At 36.6% G+C, this 16,573-nt stretch overlaps 1 protein-coding gene across 7 annotated transcripts in view; it reads right to left on the reverse strand.

Annotated features, from left to right (window-relative positions):
- nlgn1 (neuroligin 1) overlaps nt 1–16,573 on the reverse strand; it is a 269,285-nt gene that overhangs the window by 235,548 nt on the left and 17,164 nt on the right. The window contains exon 2 of one of the 7 annotated variants that reach the window (XM_067387363.1): nt 14,282–14,288. The exons of the other annotated variants lie outside the window; for them this stretch is intronic. Coding sequence (XP_067243464.1) covers nt 14,282–14,288 — 7 coding nt within the window. The remainder of the gene's footprint in view (nt 1–14,281; nt 14,289–16,573) is intronic. 7 annotated transcript variants of the gene reach the window in all.

Here is a 16,573-nt window from a genome sequence, read left to right on the forward strand (position 1 = left end):
AGAACTTTACATGAAAACACTGTATATTTCCCTCCATTATCAAAATCTAACACCCGCGAAAACACAGATCGTTAGCGCCTATTTTACCGCATTGTTATGCAAATTAGCTCGCGCACGCTCTTACATTAAGTACAGGATTGTTCTCAGTTTAATGCACATCTTAATGATTGAAAATGACTTATTTTAAAACGTAATTCAAAGACTGAATGTCTAGTTTGGCGGTTAGTGTACCATGTGATTCTATAGTCTGCATTTATTTTAAACAGACAAATAATCAGCAATTAACTTGTACTTAGCCTACACTTTAAAAAGGGTATTGTGACAATAAAGGATATTTTAGGAAGTTAGTAGTACTTTTGACAATGAAACAAAAATATATTAATCAGAGTGTGGCTTATTTCGTTTACATTTTAAGTGTTTTTATGATAAAAATGCAATACCCCACCCATTGGTATCACTATGGTATTTGGTACAGGGGCCCAGCAAGATGGTTTGTACCCAGGGCCCAAAATTTGGTGCTACGCCCCTGGCTAGAAGGCTAAGCTGTTAGCTTGATAAATGAGGGCTAACTTACTAAAAGCGATCATTTTTAGTATTGGAAATAATGTGAATTTAAACAACATTAACCAACATACTATCATGAGAGAGCTCTGAATCAGAAATCAGCGATCGCATACTTTCATGCTATATAGTAGTTGAGAAACAATATGTGAAAAGAGTAGTCTATCCAAATTCACAGTATTTATAAAACAGTAGGCACAAAGTTCTCAAATTACCTATTATTTCTAGCAAGATTCGGAAGCCCGAATTCAATGGACACTTTACTATCCCATGAGAGGATTTGTGGACTGAGGCTGGTATTGTAGTATGTTCAGATTACATTCATATTATAAAAACGCATCTCTGTAACCTGGCATACACATCACACATTATCAATTTATATTTTCAAATCTGTTAAAGGATTATTAGGCTGCATAAATTAGCTCAGCCGGAACCGGGAACACTTCCTATAAGACCAGATGTACTCGTTACATCAGAAGAAGAATGGCATCTATGCTAATAATAGTCTCTCTGTTTATCCCGAGGTTTACCGGGTCTGGGCCGTATCCAGGTGAGATCGAGGACCTATGCCTTGACACGACCAGAATGTAGCCCTGAACTATCAGCAGAGATTGAGTCAACTAGATCATCCTTTGTGAAGTCCTCATCGACATGACAGCTATGACACAGCTCCTCAACAAACTGTCCATACTGGCATGATGAATATGATCCTCAGCTGGATGGAACTGGAATAAATACTTCAAATGCTGCGATCCTATCGGACTTATGATAGTTACCTGAATCGTAAAAAAGCACTGTTCGCCAGAGGAGAACTGGCCACCTGACTTAGCCTGGTTTCTCCCAAGGTTTTTTCTCCATTTTAACACCTATTTGCCACCTGTTTGCCACTTGATGTCACCTGTTGGAGTTTGGGTTCCTTGCCGCTGTCGCCTTTGGCTTGCTTAGTTGGGGACACTTGACATTTGATATTCAACAGTGCTTTGATCTGCCTGAATTGACACCATTGTTTAAGAGCTGCTGTGCAGCCACAATTATATACCAGTTATCACTGTAAAGCTGCTTTGACACAATCTGCATTGTAAAAAAGCGCTATGTAAATAAAGGTGACTTGACTTCTTGGGCCCTATCTTGCACCCAGCGCAATTGACTTTGTACACCGACGCATGTGTCATTCCTATTTTCCACCCTCGCAAAGCGCGCTTTTCCCTCCACAGAAGCACGTCGCTAAACTAGTGAATGAACTTGCGCTCCCTGGGCGGTTCAGCGCAAAAAAGGCGCAAACAATCCCTGGTGCTATTTTGCTGTTCCATTAAACACTTGCGCCACTGACCAGAAAAAACCTAGTCTAAAGTCAGTAGCGCGTTGCGCGTTGTTCATTATGCTATTTTAAGGGCGCATGCTTGACCATAATGTATAGCGTGCACAACGCGCATACACTTTGCTCATGTATTCTACACAGATGCAACAGTTATTTTTGCAAATCATAAATTGTTACACTAAAAAAATATTAACACATGAGATGACGGAAATCATTGTGGTGTGCCACGAAGATGTGAAAAAACCTGTTTAACGGATGCTATTTTGGGTGGGTTTCTCCCATCCCCATACAACACAACTTCTCTGTCTTTCACTGCTCTTACAAGAACATCAGTCTCCTCGGCTGTGAACCGCTCCTGGTATGCGCCTGGTAAATACGCCATAATAATAGCAATCCATAATGGAACTTGCGCACCTGCTTTTAAAGGGAATGTTGGATGACGCTCTGATTGGTTTATTTCACGTTACGCCTAAACCACACCAATGAATAATGAAGCTACTTCAGACCAATCCATTTTAGATTTGCGCCGGGCGCAAGAGCCATTTATCCCGCCGGGAAAATAGCAACAGCGCCGAGACCCGCCCACAAAGTTACTTGCGCTACGCGCTTTGACACTTGCGTTTCAGATCGTTAAAATAGGGCCCCTTGACTTGATTATATAGAACATACGTTTTTAGCGCTCGCGGCATAATTACTTATTCAAAAGAAGTACCTACTAAGAGAGTATACGATTTTCGCAATGCAGCCTAAATAAATTGTAAAGCAATTTTGTATAATTTCTAATCAGGTACTGAACAGGGTACCCATAAAAAGCTTTCTTAGCCAAAGGAATCATTAGGATTATGCTACGGACAAGAATGGCACCTCATATCGTGCAGCTTATTGAGGAGATTTAGGGGTGGGTGATATACCTGAAGACATGATTAACCAGTAGAAATGTGTCAATCGGTAAAGATTTTACTCCCAATTTACTGCTTAATAATAGTTAGTAAGTTAGTTGTTAAGTTTAGGTATTGGGTAGGATTAAGAATGTAGAATAACGTCATGCATAATAAGGCATTAATATGTGCCAATATATTCTAGTAATATGCATGCTAATAAGCAACTAGTTAAAAGACCCTAAAATAAAGTGTTACCAATCACTTCAGTTTATGTGCGTGCTGTGAGATGGTTTCTGGGCACACATGAAGCCACTGCTCATACAGCTTGTGCGTACTGAAGTGAGTTTATTTTGCTACATTATTAGGTTTGAACGGTCAAATACACACACTTGTGTATCAAAATGGTCATCTTTGCAAGTATCCTCATAAACACAATCATTTAAGTCTTGAATGAATATAAAGAGTTGAGAAAGAAATCGCATGTGTTTTAGTGTATTAGATCAGTGTATGGGGTATTGGCGAATTGATCAGTGTAAAGTGCCGACAGCCTAATATACCTCACTTTTTTAACTGTAATATGAATAAATATGTATTTAATTTACACAATTTATGTAGAATTTCTTTTTTAGGGCTTGAATTTTTCAGGTAGGTCTTTGTCCTATTGCTTGCAATTACTTATTTTATCACCGACTGTTAACTTGTCTTTTTACTTTGGCTAGTGTTAGTTTTTTGTGATACTGAAATTCCAATGGTTTAAAAAATTTGAATATCTTAAAACCTTATCTAAAGCAAAAATAAATATATAAAAAAAAATGCAATATATATCATGAAATAAAACTACTCATATTGTGATATAAGATTTTGGTCATATCGCCTACCCCTAAGGAGATGTATGATAATACAATTTTTGCCTGTGGGATGATAAATCAGACAAAAAGAAAACCCCTTAGACTTAAAAGAACCTGCAGAATATCACAAAGACCTGGGAAGTGAGAGATTTTGATTTGGGCTAGTAAGCAACTACCCTGAACACCATAGCAACCATTTAGAAACACCCTAGCAACCACTCAGAATGTTTTGCAACATTCACATGTCCTTCAAAAATACACAAATAATGTAATTTTCAGTAAAAAAGGGGATTTCTGGAGGCCAGTCATAGTTTCACAGTACAACACAAAATTCGTCAAGCAAATTGATTCAGAAAGTCCTTGATTATGACATTTTCTTAGTGCAAGAAGGTGTAAAGCACATCCGCAAAGACAAACACAGAGGTCTGTTTGATGTAAAAATGACCTCCCCCCCCACCCCCTTCACACACACACACCCCTAAAGCCATCCAAAGTGAGTTTGACCTCAGCTACCCATCAGGCAGGAATATAATAGATAATTTGCCCAGTAAATGGCAAGTATTACTGCAGTTGTCTCCTCTCGGAGGCATATGATTTAGAAAGACACTCAGGTAATAGCTTTGCAAATTTCCTCTGCCATCTCTCCACGCTTCTGCACATCTGAGATGTTGGGAGAAAGGTTAGAAGTCAATGACTATCCATCAAAACATCAATCTCCATTTATTCTCCTCTCAGCTCTTAAATACTAAACACGACGACAAAACGCTATCATGTGTGCCAACCCCCTGGGACCCCCAACACAGTACCGTCGAGCAGGTCAGACAGAAAGGCCTCTGAAGTCAGAGTCAGAAGATCTTTTGTTTTTTTGACAATATTCACAAATCTGTTGCATTACTTATATTGAAGCTTATACTACTTTGTATAGCAGAAGCAATGATTAAAGTATTATACTGTATGTAACCATGGGCTATTGAATATAAAGATGATGCAAAGTTCCCCCAGCAGTCCTAATGATTGGCTGAAAAGCAGATAGGTCGGCGCAGTTCTTATTACTGTTACAAATTAAACGTTCATTCAGTCAGTCGACTACTGAATCGATTGGCAGTTTATCATATTACTGGAATAAAAACACTTATAGGAGATAAAGATTACAGACTAATAGAATATGTTGCTATAGTTACAGGTAATTAATTTATTCTTCATAAAAAAATAAAACAAGAAAATAAAAAGTTTTAAAGCCGACCTGCCTCATGGCAGTATTATATTCCTGCAATACTGGCGGCTGCAGTTTCAGGACCCTAGTTTTTTGTGACAGCACCACCTAGCCAATTCTACTCCAACAGACCGGATTCAAATTTCACACAGATGCAAAGTGCCAATAAACACACTAATTTGTAATGCAATTGTTTTACTGTTTACTGCACTTTGTTAAGTGGGTCACACATCAGACGTGAAGTGGCTAATAAACTGAAGTCTCGCACATAAACAGAAAATAGACTTTCTTTCCAATTTAAAACTAGAATATAGTTGATATATTGAAACAAATTAGGTTAAATGTTTCAAGAGGGTTACCAACACTTGTGTTTAGTGTTAGGGATTGGTTAGGACAAAATATCAATTCAATTAAACAATTAAGCCATTAAATCATTCCAGAGAATTAATAATATAATTACAAAATAAAACAGTATAAACTGTTAGTACATTCCAAAAGTGTACTATCCCTGAAACTGCAGCTTCCGATATTGCAGGAATACCCTACTCCCTCATGGGGGCCAATATCATATTGTTATTGTTAACAAAAACTAAACTATTCAATTTCTGTTCATTTAGATAAAGCTTGAATCGAAAACTAAAATTAGAATGACTTCCTTGGCATCTAACTAAAATATGTTTAAGTTGAAGTTCTAAGCAGCTTTCGTTATGATATCTTTCTGAGTGTTCATTCACCTGAAACATTTTAAAATACTCTTAGGAATAAAATAACACTCGTTACGGTAAATTGCTTGTGATAGTAACCTATTGAGCGAAAGTGATATTTACATGTTGAACACGAGAACATTTCTGAAGCTTTTACCCACTGGGGCGCATCAGTGCAGAACCATTTAAACTTTCCAGTGTGCATATTTAGTCCTCAGCTTTACAAACACCCCTACATGAAGTTAGCATCTCTGCGCTCTGACTGCTGTCCATGAAAAGCAAACAAACAGGAGGACGTGTTAAAGTCTCCAGCTCGTCAGTGGCTGGCAATTTTGGAAATTATCACATGGTGGCAAATGTAATACTGCTATAATCTAATTCCCTCATTGCCCACCCTATCACGTTCTATCAGCCTGTTTCTCCAAGACCACCGTGTCCTGCGAATACATATTTGAAATGTAAGCTGTTAGCATCTGGGATGATTTGAGTGTTTTAGATGTCGCTTTTATCAGGGAAAATACCAATTAACCCATCTTTTCACATAAAACGGCTCTTCCGGAATCGGAAACAAAGAGAGCCTGGGACAATTAAGCGCACGCCTCTGTGGTCAGGGACTGATAAGACACACAATCCGAGAGACAGCACAAAAAGAGAAACAGTCACAACACACTGACAACACTAGCAGGCTCAGCCAAAACCACAATGACTCAAATTACGGCTCCGCAAAATGTGGATGGCTGGTGACTCGGGGCGTATTTCAAATTCGCAGACAGAAGCAGAAGAGGTTGGAGAGGCTGTTATGGAATGTGACCATTCTCTTTTTTACTGCTTTTTAGGAGGAAGGAGGAGCACAATTAGCCAAGCTTGTACTGAGGGTTTACTAAATGCCAGAGCGCTGGTTAATCAGAAGCAACTGTTCAGATCACTGACAGATTTAGTGTGGAAAGCCTCTGAACTGCTCTAGCATACTGTCTTACAGCAGGAGTTTTTGAGGCCAACGACCCTCAAAATATTATACAAAGACAGCTACTGTATATATTTTTTATGTGTGGGTCATTGACGAATTAGGTTTTTAAAAGTATAAAAAAAAAACATAATGGCGATCTAATTAATTTTGAAGTTTTATTAAGTCTTAACAATGACATTATGTGGTTTTTATAATCAATTAACACTGCTTTTGTCATTTTTTTTTTTTTTTTAAACCCGAAAAAGTCATTCGGTTTAATCTGAATTTCAGTTCTACCGAATGACACTTTTGGTTATACCGAATGATGATATTTTCAAACAATGCTAACAGGTTGATATCTAGCTAGCTTTAGTACAAGTTATTAAAATGTTACAACATTTTCCATGTTTTATAGCGGTTGTACCGAATGACCTGATGTTTCGGTACATGCGTATGAGCAAGTAAAAACATATGAATTTTTCAAATAGTTAAAAGAGAGTTAGTTACTTTGCAGGTGTCTGAATGATGTCACATCCTGTCACATGATATTGACCTCATGACTTGATCCAAAATGGTCCCTTTATATTGGTTACTCCAAATGACAATGAAATTAATTTTCCGGACATTTTTTCTCAAAACAAAGCAATGACTTCTACACATAATTTTAATACCATTTTGCACTATGTTAATATATAATGTTACAAAATCATGCCAGAATAAAAAATATATACATTTATTACATTTTAAGATATTTTAATCACAAATGAAATGGCTATATTGGCTTTTGGACGGTTAAAATGAATGACCTTTTGACACTTCAAAATCTTTAAAATACCTTTATATGTAGCAAAATATAATTAAAACCTTTTGGATTCAGTAAAAGAGATCTAGTTGTACTACCTTACATACTTTGGACTTTGGATGTCATATCTTTATTTTTTATTGTTATTAAGGCCTTTGGACAAAAAAAAAAAAAAAAAATGCAAAAGTTGTTTGCATGAATAAATTGCCCTTTATATTGTTATTATGCTAAAGTTAAAGCAAATAACTAAAACATCTGAAAATATTTACTAATGTAATAACTTCTTAACTGGCAAAAACTGGCAACAGCCCCTGGATTGTTGTTGTTTACATTCACTGCATGTCATTACCTTGACGATCTGACAAAAAAACTCTCACTGAGCAAAATAAAAGGACAGTAGTGAGAATAAACTCTACAGAAATATACACCACACAACGTAACAAACACTGAAAGATTAATATAAATGATCTATCAATCATATGAATTACCAGAAACATTTGATTCTATGTATCACTTTCATTCCTTTCTTTCTCATAGAGCTACAAAATTCAACTAGAATCTCTGGCCTGATACTGTGAAAAAGTACCTGGCCTGACCCTTGTGTATTTTGTTCTTTCTTGCTGCACAGGTGGACAGATGGATCCTGTGTCTGTTCCAGCTCTGCTGATCAGGGATCAGGTGGCCTTTCTCACAGTGATGGGGCACAACATGATGCCCAAATTACAAAAATAAACAGCTTTCTGGAAGCTTCCCAGGTCATGCATACTGGGTAACCCATTCTACCTGAGTTATCGTGATCACATAATGTTAAAAGTAGTGTCCATCATACTTGGGACTCACTTTTCATTTGTACCTATGTGGGTACAAATGAATGATGTATATGAGTTACTTAGTTTTTGAAGACTACAAAGTTTGTTATGTTAGAATTACTGACTTTTTTTTTAAAAAGGGTAATTGTGACTTAATTTCTCATAATTTAACATCTTCTAACAATTAACTGTGACTTTATTTCATAAAAATAGCGCTATGTATATCAAAATTACAATTTTCTCATAACTGTGAGTTCATCACAGTTGTGTTGAATTGAGCCTTCGCAAAGACCTGCCTCCCTTAGTTACTTTTGCTACATCCAACAAGCCGGTACTCTCACACAGTAAAAAACAACACTGACACTGACAACGTGCCGACAAGACAGAGCAGGTTACTTTTAATATAAACAAAGTCTCAGCTTTCAAGTTTTATAATTTTTTAAGAAATTCAAACAATATTCAAAGTTCAAGCAGCATGTGATCTGATCATCTCTTCCTAAGACGAAGGTCTTACAGGGTGTGGAACAATATGAGGGTGAGTAATTAATGACAAAATTCAAATCTAACTAATCCTTTAATCTACTCTCTCCCATCTGCTTTGTTGGACAAAATGGCAGATTCAGCATTATGAATGGTCAGATCACCTGTCAATCAAACTCCCAGCGAAGGTTGAATTGTGACTACATATATAGTGACTATTTTAAAATGACGCATTTATTTTTAATATTTGCAAATTTATGTCAAAATTGCAACTAAATCTTAAAAGTGTGACTTAATTTCAATCATGACAACTCTCAAAAGTTATTGAATAAGGCAATGTTAATGTATTTGGTCTTGGCAGACTAGATCTGCTGTTGATTATTGCTGCTGCAGAAGAGCAAGTATGGACTTGCTACTGCTAACAGATACACAAACACGCTTCTGCAAGCATGTAAGATATGGTGCTGCTGCATAAATAGACACATAAATCCCATAGCAAATCTAGGCAGGTGGAGCTGGGGATGGTGGAGGATGCTGAGCAAGAAATCTCATTCGCTGAAGGATCAGCAGAGGCCAATCAGCTTGTGCCATGCGGTAATGATGTGATTGCTTGCAGACTACTTGTAAAGGACATATCAGCCTGTGTCCTCTAGAGTTTTATGACAGAACTAGATATTACTTGTAATTGTGACTGTATAACTCAGAAACTAATTTAGCATATCCAAATTGCAAAAACATAAATGACTATATACACTGTAAAGACTCAATACAGTGTCTCAAAATTGTGACTATATACAGTATATCAAAATGACACAGTATATTGACATTCTGTATATTTATCACAAAATTTTGGCTTTATTTCTTGTACTTCTGATTATATATTTAACATTTGTGACTTTTTAACTCACAAAATGGTGTTTATTTAGCATATCAAAATTGCAACAACATATAAAAATGGACTATACGTAGACTATATACAGCAGTGGTCGGCAATAGGCGGCCCGCAGGCCAAAACTGGCCCGCCAGCAATAATATCTGGTCCATGCCTGCAGCCAGTTTATTTTAATAGCAGCTGGTTCTGAAGTAGATCTTCGTCTCGTGGTGCCTTCTAATATTATCAACATGTCTACACGCCGCAACAGCTTAAATCTGTATACACTGAACGCGACAAACCGACCGTTGCAAAGCACTTGGACTTCATCAGAAATAGAATGGGGAATCAGTTTGTTGTCGGGAATGTGTTGTGTTGTGTCGCGTCGCATCCAGTGTAGTAATAGGTTCTATTATCTTTTGTAGCATCCTGTCGCGCTGCTATCGGCCGATGTCGGTGTTATATTCTTTGAAAACAGCGACAACTTTGTTGCAGATAAGACACACCAGCTTTGCATTCACAAAACTAGGACTAGGATGAATGCATAGTTGTCTTTCCATTCTTCTTTGTATGCCCTATTTGCGCTGACAACTTTCCACTTTAGACTCTTTGATAGTGCCATTTTCTCTCACCAGCGATCTTAAATGTTAACATCACTCTGCACACTACGTAATAGCGTACCTCCAGCATGCAAACAATTAAAAAAGATGCACTTTAGTGCGTGAGGATGCCAAGGAATAATTCTGAGTGTAAAAGTAGGATACGTCAAATAATTATTACAATAAGTTAAGATCCATTGTGTAACAAGCATAATCTCAACATAACACCGACTGTTACGTAACAGTTGGGGTGTACGCCCCCAATATTTGCATATGCCAGCCCATGTTCCCAACATTATGAAAGGCATTAGACAAGGGCAGCCAGTTAACGTCTGGATCTGTGCATGGATCTGAATCAACAGACTAGGTAAGCAAGCAAGAACAATAGCGAAAAATGGCAGATGGAGGAATAATAACTGACATGATCCATGATATTTTTAGTGATATTTGTAAATTGTCTTTCTAAATGTTTCATTAGCATGTTGCTAATGTACTGTTAAATGTGGTTAAAGTTACCATCGTTTATTACTGTATTCATGGAGACAAGAGCTGTCACTATTTTCATTTTTAAACACTTGCAGTCTGTATAATTCATAAACACAACTTCATTCTTTATAAATCTATCCACCAGTGTAGCATTAGCCGTTAGCCACGGAGCACAGCCTCAAATCCATTCAGAATCAAATGTAAACAATATAACAGTATACAGTACTCACATAATCCGACGCATGCATGCCGCATTCATGACGAACACTTTGTAAAGATCCATTTGAGGGTTATATTAGCTGTGTAAACTTTGTTTATGCCCTGTTCAAGGCAAGCACGAGCTCCGTGGGCGTGGAGCAGGAGAATTAAAGGGCCAGTAGCCCTGAATCAGCTCATTTATAATGATGCCCCAAAATAGGCAGTTAAAAAAATCTTTTTTTAAAAAGTTCTAGGGCACCTTTAAGAGCGTGACTCAAACATGCCATTAATGGGCTTATTCAAGTTATTTTTATCCATTCCTCATCTCCCACATAATATGTGTGCGTTTTAGCAAGGCGGTCTGTGTTGCAAGTTGGTGAATGAAGATACTTGCCAGGTTACATTAGTTTATCCAGTGTAAAACCTGTGGCTAAAAAATTTAGCTTTTTGTTAATGACTGTCCTAATACAGACACAGTAACAGTCTTTCACAGGCAATTCTAGTTGCATTTTTCAATAAAAAATTTTAATTATCCTTTGACTATGTTCTGGCCCGATGCCAAACTTAATTGCTGACTTCTGATATACAGTATCTCAAAATTGCAACTATATACAGTCAAAGTCCCTTTAAGACAAGTAATTTCACTCGGTAGCCATAGTTGAAATGCCTCTCGAGCATGCAAAGTGCAGCTCCTATCTCTTTGAATAGGGAAACATCAAATTCTCCACAGCTGTTTGCCAAGCTTTCAGTTAATTTTCTTACTGAAATAAATTATCATGAAATCTGACAACAACTGTCTCATAAACTTTGTTTCTAAATGCTTGAATCATGACAAAAAACAAAAAAACAAAACAAAATTGTGACTAGACAGATCATATCAAAATTGTAACTATATTTCTCGAAACTGTCACTTTACTTCTCATAGTTGCGACTTTATATCTCACAATTACATCATATCACATGCTTGCTTTTGTGAAACACAGCCCAGATCACCACAGCAACCACATAACAAAACCAAAAAAGAGACAAAACAAAAAAAAAACAAAAAGAAGTTTTGTATAAGAGTTTAACGCCACCAAGAACTATTCACATCTTCTAAAGGATTGTTAAAAAAAAAAAATAATAATAAAAAATAGCTGAAGCCTACCATTAACATCCCTTGAGATAAAGCTAACGTGGATAACACTTCTCGCAACCGCTGTTCACTGCTGTGAACACCTACAAACCGGCAACAACAAAACGTCGCATCTCATTTCCAACTACATCAGTGTGGGATGGAACAACTTGGAAAAAAAACAAAGGAAAAAAGTGAATCTAACATGAAAAAACCTTTCATCCATGGGGCCTTCAACATATTCAGCAGAGAAAACACTGCTTCATTGGAGGAGATCGAAAGGAAGCTGAAAGGAAGCAACTTCCCGTTAAGGGCTTTTACAGGCTTATGGGACCACATTGAGAGGAACACACCTCAATTCCACCGTATTAAACATCAAATGCATTTCCATATTTTTGGAGTTTTAATTAAATCCCTTCTCTTTTTTGACCAACATGGCTTTATTATTATTTTTGGATCTTGCCTTACCACATGTGTCTTCTGTTTATATTAATATTGATGGTGAAACACTGCTGTTTTGGCTGTGGAAGCCTGCAGCTACAATCTGTCAAGAGCTCTGGTGGCACGAGACAGCGTGTCTGTGCTCGCCTTTCATCACTGCTGCGTCTTCTTGTGCAGAAGCAGAGGCGGCGTGGGGCTACAGAGCTGCGGAGGGGGTCCGTACAGCATGGTCGAGACACGCCGCTGCTCCATTGGAGCACTCTTAAAACAAAGGGATAACAGTGGAAGGGAGCTTGTCACACACGACTCCCAGAACAGAGTCTCAGAGCACCACGTTCCCCTCAAAGAAGCTCTCTCTCTCCCTTATTTATTTATTTTTTCTGTCTCTGTGCCCTTGTTTCCACATTGCTGACTGTCATACTGCACCATGTTGCATGATAAATACTGAATGGAAATCAGCAGGAACTGCAAGGCGTTGTCTGAATATGAAGCTTGTGATTACATTCCAAGAGAATTTGCAGTTTGATATAAATAAACGGGAATTGAACAGTCAATATTTACAGTAATGTTGGCCTCAAATAGTTTCAAATGGAATCTTTATCAATCTTCATTAAGAAAAAAAATAAAAAAAAATAAAAAAATAGGTGAAATTCCAAAGGTCATGATAGAATGTGCCATTAGTGTTACATACTGTGTAGAAAAAGCTATTTCATAACAAAAATATTTTTTGTAATGATGAAACAATATGAGATAAAAGGTCAAAATTGACATAAAATGTCAAAATTATGATAAAAAACTCATAATTATGACAAAAACTATTTTTATGTGAGTCAAAATGATGAGATAGTAAGTCAGAAAATTCGATTTGACTTTTTTTTACCTCATAATTTTGACTTTTTATCTCATAATTATGACTTTGTATCTCATAATTTCAACTTTCTATCTCATACTCATGAGTTTTTATCATAATCATATATGACATAATTATGATTTACCATGATTATTTTTCTTATGTGGTGGAAATTGGCTCCCATAGTTCTAGATATATTTATTGTATAATATTTGCCCATTAAATCAAAGTAACGCACATCCATTTTGTGCTGCTGTTATGTTCAGAGTTACATAATCTGTCTTGCACAAATTTCATATACATATCTATTTCTTATAAAAAAATAAATAAATAACTGTGTAGGTGGAACTGGAAATATGGAGAGTTTGCTTTTGGTTAAATGATCTCACCAGTTAATGTCAATCATCTGTATATGAGTTCTTGTAGATCAGCTAATATTTTGCCACATAATGAGATTGATAATGTTATTAATTGCATTTTGCACCCTCAGATGGCACCGCAGAGGCATCTGGCTGGATATGAATCTGGTGTATAATTATTATCAGTTAATTTAGCAGAAATTCCACACACAGAGCACATCACATTATCAGACAGGATATATTCCTATCGGCCTTATTAAGGCTCATTCATTGGATTGCTTATGATGTAAAATACTATATGAGAACTTAATCTTGGCCATATTTTACCCTCAAGCAAGCTTTATTGAGATTCCATGCTTAATATGGCTGGGTGATATGTCCAATAAACAAAATATCTGTGGGGATTTTATTTACTACATCATGTTTTGGTTGAAATGATGAATTCTCTGATTAGAAAAATAATAAATAAAATAAAATAAAATAAAATAAAATAAAATAAAATAAAATAAAATAAAATAAAATAAAATAAAATAAAATAAAATAAAATAAAATAATAAAAAAACATTTCAGTTCCATCTGAGATCTGTATGTATAAAATATAGTCGAAAGGTCAAAAGATATCAAGATAAACATTTTTTCAGCTCTATTGCCCAGCCATAATCGCTTTATCCTGTAGTTCACAACAACTCCCTCCGCTGTTCATGATACATGCTGAGGGACACAAAACGAGCTTGTTCACAGGCTGTTGTTTGTCACGACTGCACACCTCTGAGATATAACACATCTCTTTCTCTCACCCACTTTATTCCTGCTCTGTGTAAAATCACACATTCATTTTAAGAGATGATTTGCACTTTAAAAATAACAAGAAGTATCATCAGCTCAATATGTATAAGCCAAAGTAACATAATTTAGATGGTTTAATTAGGAGTTGGAAGTAGTAAGTAGGTTGTAGTTTTCACGAGGCTTAAGAGGTGAAATGTCCTCAGCAAAATCAGCATTAAACTTATTTTTTTCAAACTAGTTGTGCCTATGCATCTAATTTTGCTCTAAATGACAGTGTCTCCTGTCAGACAGAAATAATTGCAAAGGGCTGTAGATGGAGTGGCCGCAGCGGTCTGCACTTACAAGAACTGCCACTGTGAAGAATTGATGGGCTTAAACCGTCATTAATATTCAAGGTGAAGTCCCTCTCAGTCTACAACACTGTTTAGCCGGCCCTCTACTCACAAACTCAAGCCGCACATTACTCTTTTCTCTCCGTTTCTGTGTGCCATCAATATTTCTACCTACTTTTTTCCTCTCACATGCTTTCCTTTTGCATACATTTTGACTAACTATAAGTAGCAGTTAACTAAAAATTACATTGTTCATAGAGTGACAGTGTCTCAGGTGTTTTCAAAACCTACTAAAAATAAATATATATCTCCAACACTGCTATGATTGTAATATTGTACACAGCCGAACGAAATGCGGTACTAATCAAATGCACCAAAGATCTCAGTAAAGGATAAATAAAATAAACAAAATGAGGTAATAATCAATCAAACCAAAAAACTCATTTGGAAGCTTGGAAGGAAAGAAGTTCAGAAGGAAGGAAGGAAGGAAGGAAGGAAGGAAGGAAGGAAGGAAAGAAAGAAGGAGGGATAAATAAAATAAACAAAATGAGGTAATAATCAAACACACCAAAAATCTCAGTTAGAAGGAAGGAAGGAAGGATAAATAAAATAAATTAGATGAAGTAATAATCAAAAACACCAAAACTCTCATTCAGTCAGAAAGAAAGAAAGAAAGAAAGAAAGAAAGAAAGAAAGAAAGAAAGAAAGAAAGAAAGAAAGAAAGAAAGAAAGAAAGAAAGAAAGAATAAAATGAGGTAATAATCAAACACACCAAAAATCTCAGTCAGAAGGAAGGAAGGATAAATAAAATAAATGGCTGCATCCGAAAACCTAGGTAGCTGTCTTGCTGCCTCGCTGTCTTATAAGAGAATGACTTGTACGGCAGCATTTGTGCATGAAGGTACCTCACGAAATTGATTTCGGACAGACTTCTGAGGCAGCGTAACAGTTTAATGATCTACAGCAATATAGCGCGAGCTTTGGTGAGAACTAAACAAATATTTAATTACTACAGTAGTAAGTAGTAGTAAAAACTCGGAAGGCAGCATTTTCCAGTTTTCGGACGCAGCCACCGAGAAAACTGGAAAATGCTGCCTTCCGAGGACACATTTCAAGGTAGTAAGGCATCAAGGCACATCCGAATCCAATGTTAGCTTCACTTCCTCAGATCGATTTTTGTAGGAAGCATAGATGTATCCTTAGCTGCCTTTGATATCCCACAATCCTGTGCTTTCCATTCTGTGACAGTTGAGCTAGAAAAATAAAGATGGCGCCCGAAAGTTGCGTTTGCTGCTCAGTTTGTGTATAAATGTACGATTTTGATCAACATATTTCAATTTTGATATCATTTCTATCGAGAAATTACTACTGTAGTAATTAAATATTTGTTTAGTTCTCACCAAAGCTTGCGCTATATTGCTGTAGATCATTAAACTGTTACGCTGCTTCAGAAGTCTGTCCGAAATCAATTTCGTGAGGTACCTTCATGCACAAATGCTGCCGTACAAGTCATTCTCTTATAAGACAGCGAGGCAGCAAGACAGCTACCTACGTTTTCAGACGCAGCCTAAGTAATAATCAAAAACACCAAAAATCTCAGTCAGTCAATAGGAAGGAAGGAAGGAAGGAAGGAAGGAAGGAAGGAAGGAAGGAAGGAAGGAAGGAAGGAAGGAAGGAAGGAAGGAAGAATAAATAAAATGAGGTAATAAACATACCAAAAATCTCAGTCAGAAGGAAGGAAGGAAGGAAGGAAGGAAGAATAAATAAAATGAGGTAATAAACATACCAAAAATCTCAGTCAGAAGGAAGGAAGGAAGGAAGGAAGGAAGGAAGAATAAATAAAATGAGGTAATAAACATACCAAAAATCTCAGTCAGAAGGAAGGAAGGAAGGAAGGAAGGAAGGAAGGAAGGAAGGAAGGAATAAACAAAATGAGGCAAAAATCAAACACACCAAAAATCTCAGAAGGAAGGAA

The sequence above is a fragment of the Chanodichthys erythropterus genome, chromosome 6, assembly GCF_024489055.1.
Source record: "Chanodichthys erythropterus isolate Z2021 chromosome 6, ASM2448905v1, whole genome shotgun sequence".
NCBI classification, from domain to species: Eukaryota; Metazoa; Chordata; class Actinopteri; order Cypriniformes; family Xenocyprididae; genus Chanodichthys; species Chanodichthys erythropterus.